This window comes from Sciurus carolinensis, chromosome 6 (genome assembly GCF_902686445.1).
Source record: "Sciurus carolinensis chromosome 6, mSciCar1.2, whole genome shotgun sequence".
NCBI lineage: Eukaryota > Metazoa > Chordata > Mammalia > Rodentia > Sciuridae > Sciurus > Sciurus carolinensis.
This window is the reverse complement of record NC_062218.1, coordinates 49,514,020-49,534,927: the sequence shown is the minus strand read 5'-3', so window position 1 is coordinate 49,534,927 and position 20,908 is coordinate 49,514,020. Positions and strand designations below refer to the sequence as shown.

At 36.7% G+C, this 20,908-nt stretch overlaps 2 protein-coding genes across 2 annotated transcripts in view; both read right to left on the bottom strand.

Moving 5' to 3' along the window:
* Ndufaf2 (NADH:ubiquinone oxidoreductase complex assembly factor 2) overlaps nt 1–20,908 on the bottom strand; it is a 195,002-nt gene that overhangs the window by 99,713 nt on the left and 74,381 nt on the right. The window lies entirely within an intron of this gene.
* Nucleotides 2,368–2,824, bottom strand: LOC124986630 (small ubiquitin-related modifier 2-like). Its single transcript, XM_047555123.1, has one exon. It carries the CDS (start codon nt 2,807–2,809, stop codon nt 2,522–2,524), a length of 288 nt encoding a protein of 95 aa, XP_047411079.1. The 5' UTR covers nt 2,810–2,824; the 3' UTR covers nt 2,368–2,521.

Genomic DNA, 20,908 nt, shown 5'->3' with positions numbered 1-20,908 from the left:
TAAAGAAGTGGAAACATTGCAAGTGTCCATCATCAGATTATCAATAAACAAAATGTGGTACATACATATAACTGAATATTATTCAGCTTTAAACAGGAGAAAATGTTGACACATGCTATAACATGGATGAACTTTGAGAATAATATGCTAAGTAAAATAAGTCTGTCATAAAAAGACAAATACAGTACGAATTTGCTTATAAAAGGTACTTAGACTAGAAAATTCATAAAGACAGCAGTGTGGTAGGCAAGAAGGGGAATAAAGAGTTGTTTAAAGTTTATAGTTTCAGCTTTGTAAGAGAAAAACAATTCTGGAGAATAGTTTAAAAATAGTGTGAATTAAACACAGCTATTGACTTGGGAGTGATTAAAATAGTAACTTTTATACTGTATATATTTTATCACAAATAAATTAATAAATACTAGGATAGTTAACCAGTAAGGCATTTCTTAAAGCTCTTAAAAACCAAGAGATGGAAACATATTTCCACCATTTATGCAAAGATGTTTTCAACAGGTTAAATAAATGTTCTCAAAAAATGTTTAGGGGGTGCTGGGGAGATAGCTTCGTCGGTAGAGTGCTTGCTTTGTAAGCACAAGGCCCTGGGTTCGATCCCCAGCACCCCCCCCAAAAAAAATGTTTAGGAACTTGACAGAAGTGATAGCAGCATAACAACATGAATGTACTGCATGCCACTGCACTATATGCCTTAAAATGATCAATTTTGTTATGTGAATTTTATCTCAATTAACAAAAAATTTCTCATATACACTTGATATTTAAAGATGCTGAGGATAAGGGCTTAAAGTATGAAGAATTGTGGCTGTTTATGGCTGAAGACACTGCACTGAAACCTCAACATAGGAGCCTGACAATATAGGAAGGAATAAAAAATAGTAAAGAAACAGATGTAAGAAAAGTATTGTATGGTAACAGGGTGACATGAGTTTATGTAGGCTGATACACCTTTTTACTACCAACAGCAACTAAAGTTATTTAGTTAATCACAAGCCTGTGATTCTAGGCTCCTCTGACTTAGCAAATTCCTAAATCTACCAGGCCTATAGGATTCACTGAATGCCAGGAATTTGTTATGACAAAGGGAGTCTCAGTCATGTCCAACCAGCTTGGATCCTTGTTGGCATTACTTGTTGGCTGTTTTAAAAGAAAACTGAAGTTGAAGTGGCTGTGGTCATTTCTGAGCAGTTTGTTCTTTCTTGTCCTTGAACCTGTACTTGCTTTATAGACTAGTCCAGTTTAAAGGTGATAAAGCAAAGCATTTTCTGAGCTCTGAAAGCATTCATGATGGTCCAGATACACAGTGTATGGGGACAGGTTATCTATTGGTTATGAGGCTGAAGTGATAGTAGAATCATATGCTGGAAAGCCCAAGTATACCCAGATTAGGATCATGGACTTTTTCCCTGAGATACCTGGAAGCCTCTGACAAACTTAATAAAGCAAGGGGGGTAACAGGATAAAAAAAATATATGTTTAAAAACAGTTAGCTGGAGTCAGGCATGGTGACCACACCTGTAACCCCACCAGCTCAGGAGGCTGAGACAGGAGGTTTGCAAGCTCATGGCCATTCTCAGCAACTTAGCAAGCCCCTAAGTAAATTCAGTGAGATCCTGTCTCTAAATAAAATTAAAAAGAAAAAAAGGGCTGAGGATGTGGCCCAGTGGTTAAGGGCCCCTGGGTTCAATACCTGGTACTATAAAACAAAATAAAACAAAATAGTCAGCCGGGTGGCAATGATGGGGATAAATTAGAAAGACAAGATTGGAATGTGAGATTACCACAATATTCCAGAGAGAAGTTTATAAGATGTAATGGGTTAAACTTTGGAATCAAATAGAAGCTTTGAGACATGGTACTAGGTGCTTTCCTTAGTTTATTTCTTTTTTTTTTTCTTTTTCATTTTAAACAAGAAGTTTATTTAAACAAGACGCTTGACTTTAAGGGAAAACTATCTAGGAATCTTTTTTTTTTTTTAAGAGCAATTTACCCTACTTAAAGACAGAGTGCCCTACATGTAACAGCTACATACAAAAAAGTTATAAAATTGTCCTTGGTTTTACAATGATAAATGAAAAACATTAAAATTCTCCAATCAAACAAGGTATGCAAGGATTTTTATGTTGTTCAGTTTTTTTTTTTTGGTTAAAACAGTGAGAACAAAATAACTTACTGGAATATAAAGATAAGAGCTGAATGAGCATGCCACTAATGGAGAAGGGGGATAATTTCACAGAACCAATATTTTTGCCCATCCCATCTCCATTTGATGTCAATCAAAACATTTCATTGGCCATTTAGTTAAAAAAAATGCAATATGCTTGTGCACATACACCAGTTACTTTATGCACAATAAAGGAATGGAGAAGAGGAAAATGAAAGAATAGAGAAAACTATACTGTAGTAGTCAGGATGTGGTGGAACCAAATTGCAGTTTTCTAATTAAGAATGTATTCTTGGTCTGTAGGAACAGAGTTCTGAAGTAAAGTAGCAGGTTCCCTTTTTAGTAGACACCTCCTGTCTGCTGCTGGAACACATCAATTGTATCTTCATCCTCCATTTCCAACTGTGCAGGTGTGTCTGTTTCATTAATTGGCTGCCCATCAAATCGGAATCTGATCTGCCTCATTGACAAATCCTGTCGTTCACAATAGGCTTTCATTAGTTTACTAAGTGGTGTATGCCTCTTAATCTTAAACTGCACCACAGAACCATCCTGCCCCGCCACCTTCAAGTTAATATGATCGTTATTCTCAGTCTTGACTCCTTCCTTGGGCTTTTTGACAGCCATGGCGAGCACCGGAGTCTCCTCAGCTGCCGCTTCATAAAAGAGGTACCAGGTCCGCACCGAAGGAGCCTAGTTTATTTCTTTTAATTGTCACTTTGGAGTTTATTGTTCTCATTCTATAGATAAGAAAACTGAGGATTGACCCAAGATAAACTTGGGTCCAGGTCAAATAGCTGGTAGCAAAACTGGAATTTTAATGTTGACCTGTACGACTCAAAGCTTGTGCATGTACATTTTCTACTACCTGTTGTGTCAACCAATAGTCAACCAAAAGAGTCTATATAACAAAAATATAAGTTTGGTTACACTGAATACTTTTCAACAGCACTTTTAGCCTTGATGGAGGATAAAAATCTGTGTTATTCCTCAAATAAAATAGTTTTAGGGCTTGTTGAGATGCTCAATTATATTGGGCTAAAAAAAGTTTTAGCCTGGAAGTGATTTTTTAAGAATAGCTTTCTTAATAAAGGTAATTCTTTGTGCCAAATAAGTTTGGGCTTATAAACAATTACTATATTCTCATGTAAGCTATAACATGTTTAGTACAAGGTTACATGAATATGTTGACTCAAACAGAATATAATTAGAAGCTATAATCCACAAGGATATATTTGATCTTGAAAACTGCCAAATTAAAATTCTTTCTATATGCTACAAAGAATACAAAACTTTGATATAAATTTAAAATACCCAAATTAATTTTGTATACTAGCATGCATTGATTTTCTAAAATATACTCTGGCTTCAACAGAGATATGATGGGGACAGGTAGGTTTTACGACCTTGTATGTCTGCATCAAAAACAACCGAGAGACAACCCAAATCCTGAAATGGTCTTCTGCCACTATTCCCCTCTCTAATCACTCAGAACCTTGATGTTCATATGGTCGCAAAGATATTTTATATTACCTGACTACCTCTAGCAATAGGGTGAGTAACATCTAAATGACAGGGAGTAATGACCATTTCCATTCTAAAATGTCTTTGAAGAACTCTTACTTGGATGTCTGGCCTAAAACCAACTTTGCTGAGATTGGAAAATGAAGTTATCAGGACAGGTATGATGGCTTGAAGAAAGGTGACTGAGAGAGAACTTTTGACAATACTAATCACTTATTAAAAATCTTTAAATATTTCTACAGCCTCTATTCACAGGCAAATTCATTTATCCAACAAGAATTTTCATTTTACAACTCTAATGTCTATTAGTTACTTCATATAAAAACAAAAATCATACATGTCTTTGAAAGAGTTCAAGGTATCCTATTTTAAACTCAATCTCCATTTTAAAAAGTTTAGTCAGAGAAAGAGCTAACAGCAGAACACAAAATAATCTGACAATTGGGTTATTTGGCAAGAAATTATATGAGTATTTATCTGTTTTATTCTTGATTTAAAATGGATAAACAAACACATTTCCTCAGTAAAAACCATCCAAGCATAATATCAAAACTTTTTAAATTACAAAGAAAATAAATAGCCAAGGGAATGAATTTTTAAACTCAGTTCCAGCACATATTAGAATCTGAAAAAATATTAGTCACTGAGTCTCTTCAGAGACAAAGTTAAATTTGTGAGATGGAAGAGAAATTGATTCATTCATCAATTATAAGGCCATTTTGAAGGGGAAACTGTAAAAATACAAATACAACTTGATCTTTTTTCACTTCATATTTAATAATTTGCTCTAGAAATAAACTTACTTTATTCTTTTATTCCATCTGCCATGAAAATAAGGACAATAAAATCCTGAATAAATGGCTAGAAAGACTTTTCTTTCCTGGTGGGATAGTAAATACCTTTGCATAAAAGTCACTTAAGCTAACTATAGGCATGCATGGCACCACCAAAACACCCCATTTTATTCTTTTTTACTTTTCCTAACCTTAATATCTCAGTAGAAAACCTACTAGTATATTATTATGAGAATAGTTGAGTTGATTCTTTTTTACTAGTGGGCTCTGTGGCAGGTTATAATCATACCTGACAAAGACAAAATTCTCATCACAATTTAAACATGAAATATCTGGGGGAAAAAAGAAGAAAGTGGTTGTTCCAGCACTGAGGTCCAGGGCTAGTGTGCATCTAGAACAAACAACCATGGGCTAGTTCAGAAATTGCTGAGGTCAACCTTCACCTCAAATGCCTCTACAAATAGCTAAGATTACCTTGGAACGCCTTGATACCAGCTAAGCTGACAAGCTGAATGAACTTAAGATTTTTTTTTTTCTTTAAGCTGCATAGGCAACTGGCTTAAAGGACAGAATCTCGACCCAGATGACCTGGGTCTGAAATATACCAGCTTAAAATTCTTTAGTGTTACTTAAATTTCCTGTGATCCACATTCCTTATTAATAAAATGGGAAAAATAAGATAAAATATGATCGTGGATACTACATGTGAAGAGCTAAGAATAGTGCCTGGCACTCAGTAAACACTACAAGTGTTAGCTCCATAATTTTAATTTGTCATAATGTCTCCCTAGGGTGTATGAGTAGCAAGACCAGCTTTTGACCATAAAGTGTAAGATTATGTTTAAGGCCTAGTAGTTCTGCTGCAGAAGGAGAATGGGGAGAAGGTCCTGATGCTCTTAAATGTTCAGATTTGTCTTAGCCCCCTGGGTAAACAGCATACCTATGACTGTCAAGCTCTAGAGACGTCTGGATCAAAAGATCCAGAAAACTGGTAGGAAGAAAGGTCAAAGAAGAAATAAGTGCAGGGGGGGAGAAGTTGGAAACAGATAAGATCTGAGGCTGAGTATCTGGACAGGGCTATTATCTCATAAACATGGGGTATCTTCCTTATGTGGGGTGTAATTAGAATACAATGAAACCGCAGATCAGTGAAAACTATCGTGTAGCCTACTTAGATCCAGGGAGCATGGGGTAAGTATGGATTCTACTCCTTTCTTCTTATTTATTTCTCCCTTTTGGGGAATGGGAATGTCTTCCCTAAGCCAGTCCCACCACTGCTGATCCATCCAGCATACAACAGAACATTAGAAGTTATTTCTCCTATATAACTGCACCCCTATACCTGTTAACTATCCTCTTGCCACGTCCCCTCTCTATATCCTTCCCAGGTTCTAGTAATGACTATTCTATTTTCCACTTCTATGAAATTAACTTTTAGCTTTCATATATAAGAACACTGAATAGTTGTCTTTCTGTACCTGACTTATTTCACTTGACATAGTGCCCTTCAGTTCCTTCCATGTTGTTGCAAATAACAGAATTAAATTCTTTTTTCATGATTGAATGGTACTCCACCATGTGCATATATGTGTGTGTTAAACATTTTTCGAAAGATTTATAAATGATAATAGGCATATGAAAAAAATGTTTAACATCACTAATAATCATGGAAGTATTAATTAAAAACACTGAGATATCACCTTGTACCTATTAGAATGGCTTTTATTATAAAGACAAACAATAAGTGTTGGTAAGGAGGCAGGGAAAAGAAAACTCCAGTATAGTATAGGTGGGAGAGCATATTAGTATAGCCACTACAGAAAATAGTATGGAGGTTCTTTAGAAAACTAGAAATATAACTATCATATAATCCAGCAACCCCACTACTGAGTATATATATATCCAAAGGAAATGAAATTTGTATGTTGAAAAAGAAATCTGCATTCTTGTATTCTCTGCAGCACTGTGTAGAATAGCCAAGATATGGAAACAACCTGTGTCTATCAATAAATGAATAAAGAATGAAAAAAACATATAGAGAAAAAGTTAGAAAAATGTGGCATACATATACACACAATGGAATACTATTCAGTCATAAAAAGGACAAAATCCTGTCATTTTGTAACAACTTGGATGAACCTGGAGGACAATATGTTAAGTAAAATAAGCCAAGCAGAGAGGTTTCAAGATGGCGGCCTAGAGGGTGGCTGCATTTCACGTTGCTCCAGGACGCAGGATTCAAAAGAGGAGATAGTGAGAGACTTGGGACCAACTCAAAGCCGCCGGGTGAGTCTCTCCTGTTGGGGAGGCGTCCGGATGGGGCGGTAGCCCCGGAACACAGGGAATTTGTGAAGTGGAGTTGCTCGGGGAGACGCCCCTCCCCCCGCTGGAGCGGTAAACACGGACAACTGGGATCATCATAGAGGAGGCAGCTCATCACAGCGCTTGGACTCAGAGCAACCACTGGGGCTCCGGGCGGCTGCCTGAGGAAGAGTTGCGTGGCGAGCTGTTTAGACTCAGAGTAATTCCTTCTGAACACCGGGGGGTTGCCCGGAGGAAGAGGAGAAGCGCGGCGGGTCGCTTGGTCTGGAGTGACTGCATCAGAGCCACAGGCGGTTGCCAGAGGAGGAGCTGCGTGGCGAGCTGTTTGGACTTAGAACAACCGCTTCTGAACACCCGGGGGGTTGCCCGGAGGAAGAGGAGAAGCGCGGTGGGTCGCTTGGTCTAGGAGTGACTGCATCAGAGCCACAGGCGGTTGCCAGAGGAGGAGGCGAGTGGTGAGTTGATTGCACTCAAAGCGACCGCTCCTGAACACCGGAGCCTGGAGGAGGAGCGCGGTGGGTCACTCCATCTTGGAGCCACTGCCCCTGAACACCCGGGGGGCTACCCTGAGGAGGAGGAGGAGGAACAGGGCGGGTCACTTGGACTTGGAGTGACTGCCTAGGGCTACGGGAGGTTGGCGGGAGGAGGAGACGCAAAGTGAGTTGCTTGGACTCCTAGTGAATGCGTCGGAAACCGGGCTGCTGTCCGGTGGAGGAGGTGTGTGGCGGGTCTCTGGGTATCGGAGCTATTGTACAGGGCTCCAGATGGCGGCTCAGAGGAGGGGCCGCATAGCCAGGTGATTAGGTGCAGAGTAGGGTCCCAGGAGCTAGGTGGCTTCTTGCTGGAAGAGCCGCAGAGAGACACGCCTAGGGGCGGAGCGAAGTTTCCAGGACTGCGGGCAGATTCTCTGGGAGAGGCAGCCTAAGGAGACTCGCCTGCGGAGGGTGAGGCTCCCAGGCCCAGGAGGTAGGTCCGGGCCCCTGGGAACGTTGCGGAGGAAGACAGCCCAGCCCAGGCGGTAGTTGTAGATTGAGGGGAACCTCTAGGAGGGGAACTGACCAGCGAGACATTCCCACCAAGTGAGTCTTCCCTACCGGGAGAGGTTTTCCCACAGGGACGGTAAAACCAGAGACACAGACACAAACAGGACTTGCCTCAACCCGCAGCCTAGTTCCCCGTTGGATGACCACTGGTCAACAAGTGGAGACACCTCTGACCACTAGCAGGGAATATACGCCACCTGAGGGTCACCACCCTAGAGAGGCAGCTTCTTCGTGGAGCTCCGCAATATCAACTTCCTACAAGACTTCAGACTACTGAAGGATAAGAGGGGATATACTAGCAATCTTCAGGGACATTATAAGTCAATAGAGGAAATCTGCAATATCTTAATGACCCACTGATTCCTGAACAATATGAGAAAACAAGGGAAGAAAATGCCCGAAACAAATCTAGATGTTACACCAATAGAATCCAACAACAGCATGGCAGAAGAAATGACAGAAAGGGAGTTCAGAATGTACATAATTAAAATGATTAGGGAAGCAAACGATGAGATGAAAGAGCAAATGCAGGCATTGAATGATCGCACCAATCGACAGTTAACAGAGCAAATTCAGGAAGCAAAAGATCATTTCAATAAAGAGTTAGAGATACTGAAAAAAAACCAAACAGAAATCCTTGAAATGAGAGAAACAATAAGCCAAATTAAGAACTCCATAGAAAGCATAACCAATAGGATAGAACACCTGGAAGACAGAACATCAGATATTGAAGACAAAATATTTAACCTCGAAAACAAAGTTGAACAAACAGAGAAGATGGTAAGAAATCATGAACAGAATCTGCAAGAACTATGGGATATCATGAAAAGGCCAAATTTAAGAATTATTGGGATTGAGGAAGGCTTAGAGAAACAAACCAAAGGAATGAACAATTTATTCAATGAAATAATATCAGAAAATTTCCCAAATCTGAAGAATGAAATGGAAAATCAAGTCCAAGAGGCTTATAGGACTCCAAATACACAAAATTACAACAGACCCACACCAAGGCACATTATAATGAAAATACCGAACATACAAAATAAAGACAGAATTTTAAAGGCTGTGAGAGAAAAGAACCAAATTACATTCAGGGGGAAACCAATACGGATATCAGCAGATTTTTCAATCCAGACCCTAAAAGCTAGAAGGGCCTGGAACAACATTTTTCAAGCTCTGAAAGAAAATGGATGCCAACCAAGAATCTTATACCCAGCAAAGCTTACCTTCAAATTTGACGATGAAATAAAATCTTTCCATGATAAACAAAAGCTAAAAGAATTTACAAAAAGAAACCCAGTATTACAGAACATTCTCGGCAAAATATTTCATGAGGAAGAAATAAAAAACAAAGAAGCAAATCAGCAAAAGGAGGAATTATACTAAAGGAACTGTCAAATAAAGGAGGAACCAAGTTGTGTCAAAAAATAAATAAATAAATAAATAAAATTTTAAATATGAACCAAATGACCGGGAATACAAATCATATCTCAATAATAACCCTGAATGTTAATGGCCTGAATTCATCAATCAAAAGACACAGACTGGCGGATTGGATTAAAAAGAAAGATCCAACAATATGTTGCCTGCAAGAGACTCACCTCATAGAAAGAGATACCCATAGACTAAAGGTTAAAGGATGGGGAAAAACATACCATGCACATGGACTAAGCAAAAAAGCTGGAGTATCCATCCTCATTTCAGATAATGTGGACTTCAAGCCAATTTCAGTCAGAAGGGATAAGGAAGGACATTTCATACTGCTTAAGGGAAGCATAAATCAGCAAGATATAACAATCATAAACATCTATGCCCCAAACAGTGGCTCATCCATGTATGTTAAACAAATCCTTCTCAATTTTAGAAACCAAATAGACCATAACACAATAATACTAGGTGATTTTAACATGCCTCTCTCACCACTGGACAGATCTTCCAAACAAAAATTGAACAAAGAAACCATAGATCTCAATAACACAATCAATAATTTAGACTTAACAGACATTTATAGAATATACCATCCAACCAAGAGCGAATACACTTTCTTCTCAGCAGCACATGGATCCTTCTCTAAAATAGACCATATATTATGCCACAAAGCTAATGTCAGCAAATACAAGAAGATAGAGACACTACCTTGTATTCTATCAGATCATAAAGGATTGAAGTTAGAAATAAATGAAAGAGTAAAAAACAGAAACTACTCCAACACCTGGAGATTAAACAATATGCTATTATATGATGAATGAATAACAAAAGATATTAGGAAGGAAATTAAAAAATTCTTAGAGGTAAACGAGAACAAAGAAATATCATATCAAAATCTCTGGGACACTATGAAAGCAGTACTTAGAGGAAGATTTATTTCATGGAGCGCATTTAATAAAAGAAGTAAAATTCAAAAAATAAACGACCTAACACTACAGCTCAAAGCCCTAGAAAAAGAAGAACAGACCAACACCAAAAGTAGTAGAAGACAGGAAATAGTCAAACTCAGAGCTGAAATCAACGAAATTGAAACAAAAGAAACAATACAAAAATTGACAAAATAAATAGTTGGTTCTTCAAAAAAATAAACAAAATTGATAAACCTTTAGCCACACTAACAAAGAGAAGACGAGAGAAAACCCAAATCACTAAAATTCGGAATGAACAAGGAAATATCACAACAGACATGACTGAAATACAAAACATAATTAGAAGCTATTTTGAAAATCTATACTCCAACAAAATAGAAAATTTCGAAGACATCAACAGGTTTCTAGAGACATATGAATTGCCTAAACTGAACGAGGAGAACATACACAATTTAAATAGACCAATTTCAAGTAATGAAATAGAAGAAGTCATCAAAAGCCTACCAACAAAGAAAAGTCCAGGACCAGATGGGTTCTCAGCCGAGTTCTACAAAACTTTTAAAGAAGAGCTCATTCCAATACTTCTCAAAGTATTCCATAAAATAGAAGAGGAGGGAACCCTCCCAAACTCATTCTATGAAGCCAATATTACCCTGATACCTAAACCAGACAGAGACACATCGAGGAAAGAAAATTTCAGACCAATATCCTTAATGAACATCGACGCAAAAATTCTCAACAAAATTTTAGCAAATCGCATACAAAAACATATTAAAAAGATAGTGCACCATGATCAAGTGGGTTTCATCCCAGGGATGCAAGGTTGGTTCAACATCAGGAAATCAATAAATGTAATTCACCATATCAATAGACTTAAAGTCAAGAATCACATGATTATTTCAATAGATGCAGAAAAAGCATTTGATAAAATACAGCATCCCTTCATGCTCAAAACACCAGAAAAAATAGGGATAGTGGGAACATTCCTTAACATTGTAAAGGCCATCTAAGCTAAGTCCATGGCTAATATTATTCTAAATGGTGAAAAACTGAAAGCATTCCCCCTAAAAACTGGAACAAGGCAGGGATGCCCTCTTTCACCACTTCTATTCAATATCGTCCTTGAAACTCTAGCCAGAACAATTAGACAGACCAAAGAAATTAAAGGGATACGAATAGGAAAAGAAGAACTCAAACTATCCCTATTTGCTGATGATATGATTGTATACTTAGAGGAACCAGGAAATTCCAGCAGAAAACTGTCAGATCTCATAAGTGAATTCAGTAAAGTAGCGGGATATAAGACCAATGCACATAAATCTAAGGCATTTCTATACGTAAGCGATGAATCTTCAGAAAGAGAAATTAGGAAAACTACCCCATTCACAATAGCATCGAAAAAAATAAAATACTTGGGAATCAATTTCACAAAAGAGGTGAAAGACCTCTACAATGAGAACTACAGAACACTAAAGAAAGAAATTAAAGAAAACCTCAGAAGATGGAAAGATCTCCCATGTTCTTGGATAGGAAGAATTAATATTGTCAAAATGGCCATACTACCTAAAGTGCTATACAGATTCAATGCAATTCCAATTAAAATCCCAATGATGTACCTTACAGAAATAGAGCAAGAAATTATGAAATTCATCTGGAAGAATAAAAAACCCAGAATAGCTAAAGCAATCCTTGGCAGAAAGAGTGAAGCAGGGGGTATCGCAATACCAGATCTTCAACTCTACTACAAAGCAATAGTAACAAAAACGGCATGGTATTGGTACCAAAATAGAAAGGTGGATCAATGGTACAGAATAGAGGACATGGACACAAACCCAAATAAATACAATTTTCTCATACTATACAAAGGGGCCAAATATATGCAATGGAGAAAAGATAGCCTCTTCAACAAATGGTGCTGGGAAAATTGGAAATCCATATGCAACAGAATGAAACTAAACCCATATCTCTCACCATGCACGAAACTAAACTCAAAATGGATTAAGGATCTCGGAATCAGACCAGAGACCTTGCATCTTATAGAAGAAAAAGTAGGTCCAGAGCTTCAACATGTCGGCTTAGGACCAGACTTCCTCAACAGGACTCCCAAAGCACAAGAAATAAAAGCAAGAATTAATAACTGGGATAGATTCAAACTAAAAAGCTTTCTCTCAGCAAAGGAAACTATCATCAATGCGAAGAAAGAGCCTACAGAGTGGGAGAAAATCTTTGCCAATCATACTTCAGATAGAGCACTAATCTCCAGAATCTATAAAGAACTCAAAAAACTCTACACCAAGAATGCAAGTAATCCAATCGACAAATAGGCTAAGGAAATGAATAGACACTTCACAGAAGAAGATCTACAAGCAATCAACAAACGTATGGAAAAATGTTCAACATCTCTAGTAATAAGAGAAATGCAAATCAAAACCACCCTAAGATTCCATCTCACCCCAATTAGAATGGCGATTATCAAGAATACAAGCAACAACAGGTGTTGGCGAGGATGTGGGGAGAAAGGTATACTCATACATTGCTTGTGGGGCTGCAAATTAGTGCAGTCACTCTGGAAAGCAGTGTGGAGATTCCTTAGAAAACTTGGAATGGAACCACCATTTGACCCAGCTATCTCACTCCTTGGCCTATACCCAAAGGATTTAAAATCAGCATATTACAGAGATACAGCCACATCAATGTTCATAGCTGCTCAGTTCACAATAGCCAGATTGTGGAACCAACCTAGATGTCCTTCAATTGATGAATGGATAAAGAAACTGTGGTATATATATACAATGGAATATTACTCAGTCATAAAGAATGATAAAATTATGGCATTTGCAGGCAAATGGATGAAACTGGAGAATATCATGCTAAGTGAGATAAGCCAATCTCAAAAAACCGAAGGAAGAATGATATCGCTAATAAGTGGATGAGGACACATAATGGGGGGTGGGAAGAGTTAGTGTTAGGGTTAGAGTTAGGTTTAGGGAGGGGGGCAAGAATGGAGGAAGGAAGGACTGTAAGGAGGGAAAAGAGGGGTGGGAGGGGTGGGGGGAAGGGAAAAAAATAACAGAATGAATCAAACATTACCCTATGTAAATTTATGATTACACAAATGGTATGCCTTTACGCCATGTACAAATAGAGAAACGACATGTATCCCATTTGTGTACAATAATAAAAAAAAAAGAAAAAAAAAAGCCAAGCACAAAAAGACAACTACTGGATGATCTTACTTATATGCTAAATGTAAAAAAAAATTAAAATATAAAAACAGGACTTAGCAGAAACAGAGGCTGAAGGTGGGAGATTTGTGCAGTTTGTTATGGTTTGGATATGAAGTCTTCCCCCACATCCACCCCAAAGTCTCATGTGTTGAAGGCTTGACTCCTGTGGCATTATAATGTTCTGAGATGAGCTTTTGGGAAGTGATCGGATCATGAGGGGTCTGATTTCATCAATGGAATTATAATTTGATGGTTTTATGGGAGGTGGTAGAAACTGTAAAGAGATGTGATCTAGGTGGAGGGAATAGATCACCACTTCCTGGCTACTATGAAGTGAATATTTTCCCTCTCTCCATACCCCTCTGCCACAACGATTTGCCTCACCTCAAACTCAAAGCAATGGATCCAGTTGACCAAGGACTAAAGTCTCTGAAACTTTGAGCCAAAATAAATCTTTCCTTCTTGAGATTGTTTGTGTGAAATAAAAACTGACTAACACACATACTTTCACTAAAGGGTACAACATTTCAGTTAGAAAGAATAAGTTCAAGTATCTGTTGTACATCTAGGTTACTGTTATAACAACATACTAAATATTTAAAAATTGCTAAGAGTAGATTTTATGTGTTCTTGCCACACCACCATCACTGACAAAAAAGTATGAGGTCCTGCATATGTTAAATAGCTTGATGTAACCATTCCACAATGAATATATCAAAACATCATATTATACACCATAAATACACAAAATTTTTACTTCTCAATTAAAATAAATTTTAAAAAACATTGTTAAAGATAAATAAATGCAGAGAAACCTGCAAAACAGTCTCTGGGGCCTAGGAAAAGCAAGTTATATATATACATGTATACATATATGTATTTTTTTCTTTTACATTTTTAAGTTTTAATTTTTTTTTTTTTTTTTTTTTTTTGTGCTGCTGAGGATTGAATCCAGGGCTTCACATATGGTAGGCAAGCACTGAGCTACATCCCCAGTCCAAGCCTTTATATTCTTGAGCTGACTTTTATTTAGAGTTTAATATTTCAGATATGAAGTGACATTAGTGGCTTCTTAAAAATACCCTGGATTGGGAAAGGCCTTTCTATCCATAACAGGAAACTCAAAAATCTTAAGGTTATATAATTTTTTCCCACAAAAATAAAAATAAACTTCTGAGAAACAAAAAACAAACAAATAAACAAAAAAACTAAAAATACAAAGCAAAAAAAATTGTTAAAATATTTAATCATATGAAAGTGAAAGGGTTAAGTTATTCTAATATACTATAAAAAAACTGAACAAAAGAATAAATAAGTTATGAACAAAGGACATTAATAGTTTTCATATAAGAAGTAACAAACAGGTAGAAAAAGATGTACAACCTTGCTAATTAAAGAAATATAGATTAAAAAGATATTCTTGACAGATAAAAATTTAGACAGTAGCATAAAAAGAAAAATAAGAAATAATATTGTGCTAGAGATTTCTGGTGCTCATCTACATACTCCTTTCTACTTCCTATGTCCATGAAGACCTCTGGTCAATGGGACTGTCTTGTTGCTATTCCAAAACATTTAACTGCTGGTGAAAAAAGTCCAAACTCTCTGTGGTATCTGATTTTGTAGACACTGAAATCACAAGGTGGTGGAATCCAGCCTGGTTCTCTTAGCTGAGCTGGACCTGACTTCCTGGCTGCCAAGCTGCACAACCATCCCAGTAATCCCCACAGAGAAGCAGTGGTGGAGCAGTGGAGCTGCAGAGCAGTGGCCTGCATGGGCAGAAACTCCAGTGGCAAACACAGGGCCATGGCTGCACCCAGTTTACCACACTGGTGCAGGCCCAAGGGTGGCAAGCCAGGGCAGGCCCACCTGTGATCCTGCAGCCCCCCCAGTCCTACTCCACACGGTGCTGCAGCCAGAAAACCCCATCCACCTCCTTCCAGCATCCACAATCTGCTGACCTCAAACTTCAACTTCCCCACCAGTGATGGGATAACAGAAGTGGGGCAGACATGAATGGAACTGCGGGGCTATCAAACAGCATTAGTACTTTTCTAAACCTAAACCCTGATTAGCATAAATTTGGGCCAACAGTATTGACCCAAGTGCTGTATAAACCCCATAGACTAGTACACTCAAGCGGCAACACCTCTTGGGTCCCCTCTCACCTGTGGTAGTTCTGTTTCTATTCACACTTGAATAAATCCTTCTCTTATACTCACTCATCCTTGTCCGTGGATTTCATTATTTGAATTTATGAGACAAGAGCCCAGAAAGAAGAAATTGGTGGTGATCTGCTGGGGTCTGCTGCCAACACTGGAGGGCATAGCCCAACATTAAGACCTGCAACACGTTTCTGTGCTGCAGGCCTCTGGAGACCCCACTTGTCAGCAGAAGAGGAGAAACTCCAGTTTCAATCCTACCTCTAATCCTAATCTGCAGCAGGCAAGTGAGAAAGAAAGTGCTTATACATTACAGCATAACTACCTATTTTAAGATAAGTAAGCACAAATTACAAACTGTTATTTCAGGGGGTTGGACAGGGTTACTGTGGCCTTTTGCTTTCTATTATAATAAATATTTCTATTTTTTCTATTACTTTTGTAATTATAAAACAAAGGTTAAAATATAAAAATAAAATGCTTGTATCCAAAGTACAAATAGGAGCAACAATTCCTCTAGATTTGCACTCCTAGATTTGGAAAAATATCGCTCATATAGGTTAATACATATTACTCTAAATGACTAGCCCACAGTAAGGCATCCTCCTTTTTACAACTGACTTCTGGTAGAGCCACATTGGATTTAATCACCAAAATTCAGGTCCAAAAGATAATTATCTTCATAGAATACACACTGGAGCAGGGTACACAGAATGTTAAAGATCAAAAAGACAGGTCCTATCGCTCACTAGCCAAGTAAGTAACTTGACAAGGCAAAAGAGTACACACACTTTTAAAAAGTATTCAAATTGCTGGTAATCAAAATTATTATCCTATGAAGTGAGAAGCTCTGTAATAATGCTCCTAGGGTTGTCAAAGATAAGGTCAATCTAACCTTACTTCTATTAATTTGCTTTTTCTCAATGGAATATTAGGTGACTTACAACCCTTAAAGAGTCCTTGAAAATATTTCAAGTGCTGCTTAAAAGGACCATGGGAGAATAAAGGGTAAGATTATGGGGAAACACATTCCTTCCTCCATCAAACCCTTAATTTCAAACAAAAGAGTTCCACTTTTAGTTAGTTATTTTGTTTGTTTGCACATGAGACTTTTAAAAAAATGTCTTAAAAAAATGGTCTGGAACTAAAAGAAAAACCTATCATCTAAAATTGTAATTGTGGCTGGGCACAGTCATGCATGCCTGTAATCCCAGCAGTTTGTGAGGCTGAGACAAGAGGATCAAAAGTTCAAAGCTAGCCTCAGTAACTTGGTGAAGCCCTAAAACAACTTGGAGAGATTCAATCTCTGAAGAAAATATAAAAAAGGTCTAGGGATATGGCTCGGTAAGTAGTTAAACATCCCTGAGTTTAATCCCCAGTACTAAATAAATAAATAAAATACAAATTTAAAAATTGTAATTGTGGGATGATGCAGTCATAAACTATTAAATCTCGTGAAAAAAAAAGTTACCACATTAAGTTGTTTGCCTTTTGAATACCAAGTAGTTCAAATTTAGGAAAAGATTCTAATCACTGTAAAGTATTCACCATTGAAAGAAGTCAAACACACATACTGTAGAAGATATAATTATGTCCAAGCTTCTGTTCTCAGTGGAATGATATACCTAATGAGCCAACCTCATTTAATTTAAAAGCCTATCCAACTACTTCTCCATTACAGGGAAGTCTGTCAGTTTTATGGCCCAGTTCATCTGCTTTAGAGGTAGAAGAGCAGGTTTATTGGAGACGTCAGCCAGCTGAACTCAACAATGACCTGGAGATGTTTACCAGAAGGTCCTGTGTTTTGGACAGAAAAGGATTCTATAGGAGGTATATTTCATCAAGGTTCATATTAACAGGAAGGTCTCACTGTAAAAAGATGGCCTCATAGAATAGATGGGGAAATCTGAGGAATAAAACTGCATGATTGTTATGCTGCCTTACCAAGCAAGAACCTACATAGAACATGTCTTTTTTGCCAATGGCAGAGCAGAAGTTCAATAATCATAGCTGTCAGCAGTTGGAGAAAGTTATCACAAAAGTTAGCACAATTGCAAAAACAGTTACCAGAGCTAGATGCACCAAGCTAGTGCACCTGTTTTCATGTTTGATCCTAGTTTTTTTTTTTACAAAGCTTACAAATAAAATAGGGAACAACTAGAGGGAAATAACCAGAAGATGAAATTTAGAACCTAAATTTTCTACAAAGAGTTGGAAGAACCACAAAGTTAATCTAATTGTAAGACTCTGAAAGAAGAGCACAGTTGTACCATGATGTAAAGAAACAGTACTTTTGTAAAGTGAACATTTTTGTGATATAACTGTGTATATGTTCAGAAGGCTGTGTCCTTGTAGTTTTTTGGTGGCTTCAATAATACCTAAGCATAATGACCTATACATATGAGTTGCTTTACATATTTTATTCATCAATTCATATTAATTCTCAGGTGTAATCATTCAATAGAGCTTATATTTTAGAGCGGTTTTAGGTTCACAGCAATACTGAGCAGAAGTACAGGGGATACACATATCCCCTACTCTTACAGATTCAGAGGCTCCCCCCATTATTGACATAACCTACTAGAGTGATACATTTGTTATAAAAGATAAATCTACATTCACATAATTATTATCACCCAGTCTACAGGTTAGTTACACTGGAGATTCACTCTTGGTGTTCATTTTATGGATTTGAACAAATTTTTGATGACATGATCTTTCTATTACATATCAAAGTAGGTTTCACTGTATTAAGAATCCTCTCTGTTCTGCCTCTTCATCCCTCCCTTCTCCCTAACCCCTGGCAACCACTGATATTTTTATTATCTCCATAGTTTTGCCTTTCACAATATGTCATGGGGGTGGAATCACATAGTATGTAGCATTTTCACTTTGGGTTTTTTCACTTAGTAATATGTACTTAAGGTTCTCCCATGTCTTTTCAAGACTTGAAAGCTCATTTCTTTTTGGCACTGGATAATGTCTCATTGTCTAGATTAATGTAACCATTTTTAAACATAGTTTCTGCTTCCTGGATTTTCTGAAAATCATCAACCAGAATACTTACTTATACACACACACACACACACACACACACACACACACACGTGCGCGCGCGCGTGCGTGGGTCTGTGTGTGTGTGTGTGTGTGTGTGTGTGTGTGTGTGTTGTGGTACTGTGGATTAAACCTAAAGGCCTCTTCCATGTTAGGAAAGCACTCTACCAAGAGCTACCCAACCCTCACCAGCATACTTTGAAAAGCAGGACATTATTATCTATCTTGTATTTTTGATTAATACATTCACATAGTTCAAACATGAGGTTATCTTAACATAAGATAAAAGGAAAAACTATCTCCATGCAGTCCTATTTGCTGAGTTCCCATTTCTGCACATATACAACTGGCAATCCCACTTTATTAGTTTATCCTTCCAGATTATTTTTTATACAGTTAATATAAATGTACTTGTGTATTTATATTACATACACAAACTCACTTCCTCCTTTTGTTTTTCCACTAATGGCATACTGTAAAAACTGTTCTATATTTTTCCTTTTCATATAATAATATATATTAGAAATTTTTTAATATTAACACATAAAACATCAGGCTGGGGTTGTGGCTCAGTGGTGGAGAGCTTGCCTGGCATATATGAGGCACTGGGTTTCATTCTCAGCACCACATATAAATAAATGAATAATATAAAGGTCCATCAACAACTGAAAATATATATTAGAAATAATTACAAAAATACATAAAACATATCCTCATTTTTTTTTTTTTTACAACTACAGGGATTGTATATATATACCACAATTTATGCAACAGATCTTCTAAAAGTTACAATTTGATTTAGGAGAAATTGAAATTACCATCATGCAGTTATTTATATATAAGGGACAAATTTTGAATTCAAGTTAAATAACATACTATGGTTAAAATAGTGCAATCAAAATTACTGTGTTAATTCAAATACTTAGAATAACAGTTTCAAGTCCAAAAGCATAGGTATGTTTCTAAATACTTCTGCATATTAATAATAAATCTTGGTCATACCTGGATATTTAATTTGAGTTTTATGGATAATTTTACCCATATGATTTACTCCCTTATGTCAGGGAAACTGTCAGGCTTTAAGAAGCATACCTGGTTTGCCTATGGCTTCCACAGGGATTTTCATTTTGATTCATGGCATGTGAAAAGCATTATTGAAAAGCAGAAAGAAAATAATTGTGGTCCTTAAAATCTTCACTTTCCTCTAGAAACAATGGTGAATAAATGTCTGGAAAGAATGCCATCTACAAACTAGAAACAATGACTCTTTTCTCCTTATTAGAAATAATTTGAGCGTGTGTCCACGAACATATAAAGATTTAAAAATTACAACTAAGTTTTATTCACCCAGTTAGATAAACAAAATTCTGCTTATAATTCATAATTCATTATTTTCTATAACTAAGAGAATCATATAGTTAAGTCTGCCAAGTCTCAAATTTGGCATTCTTTTATTCCAGTGCTGGTCTGTATCCTTAATAAATTAAATGATTACTATCTCTTTATCTATAGTCTAAGAAATGCAAGAATTTACTACAAACACTGGAAATTTCTGTACATTAAAATTCACAAAATAATTGGGACAGGTGAAAACAACCCTCAACTACCCCCAATAGTCATTAGTGTCTCTGTTGGTTATATTTCAAGTCATCGATAAGAAATATTCAAAGCAACATTTTAAAACTACTTAAAATTAAAGAAAGATAAAAATAATACAAGTAAATGGGGAATGTTTACACTGGGACATAAAATATTTAATGATCACTTTTCATAACTTAGAAATGTAGGTTGTAATTTATAAAGCCAACTCTATGATTAAAAAATTTAAAATTCTATATCTTCACTTTGATATTATTTTTGAATATCAGTTCTTCATAAAAAACCATCCTACTCTAAATTACATTTTTAGTCATTTTACTAAACTTTAAAAATTGTGTTTTTACTAAAATACTAATATTTATAAATGATCCATGCTTTCGACAGAATTTTGATAGTTAAGCACTTATTTTTAGTTGTACTCTATAACATTACAACAAAAGTGTGACAAATTGAATATTCTCTGGAGAATTTGGATTGAAAGTCCTTTAGGAATTTCATTTACTTTAAAACCCACTTTGGATCCTACCTTTATATGACTGAGTTTTGAAAGTGTAATAATAGTTAGCATACCTTTGCTAATTACAGAAATTCAAACCTGGTGATTATCTGCAACTTTTCCACATAGAATATCCTATGGTTATTTG

Bases quoted from the DNA above. Each gene is read 5' to 3' on its own strand.
- LOC124986630 (XM_047555123.1), bottom strand. From the start codon at position 2,809: ATGGCTGTCAAAAAGCCCAAGGAAGGAGTCAAGACTGAGAATAACGAT.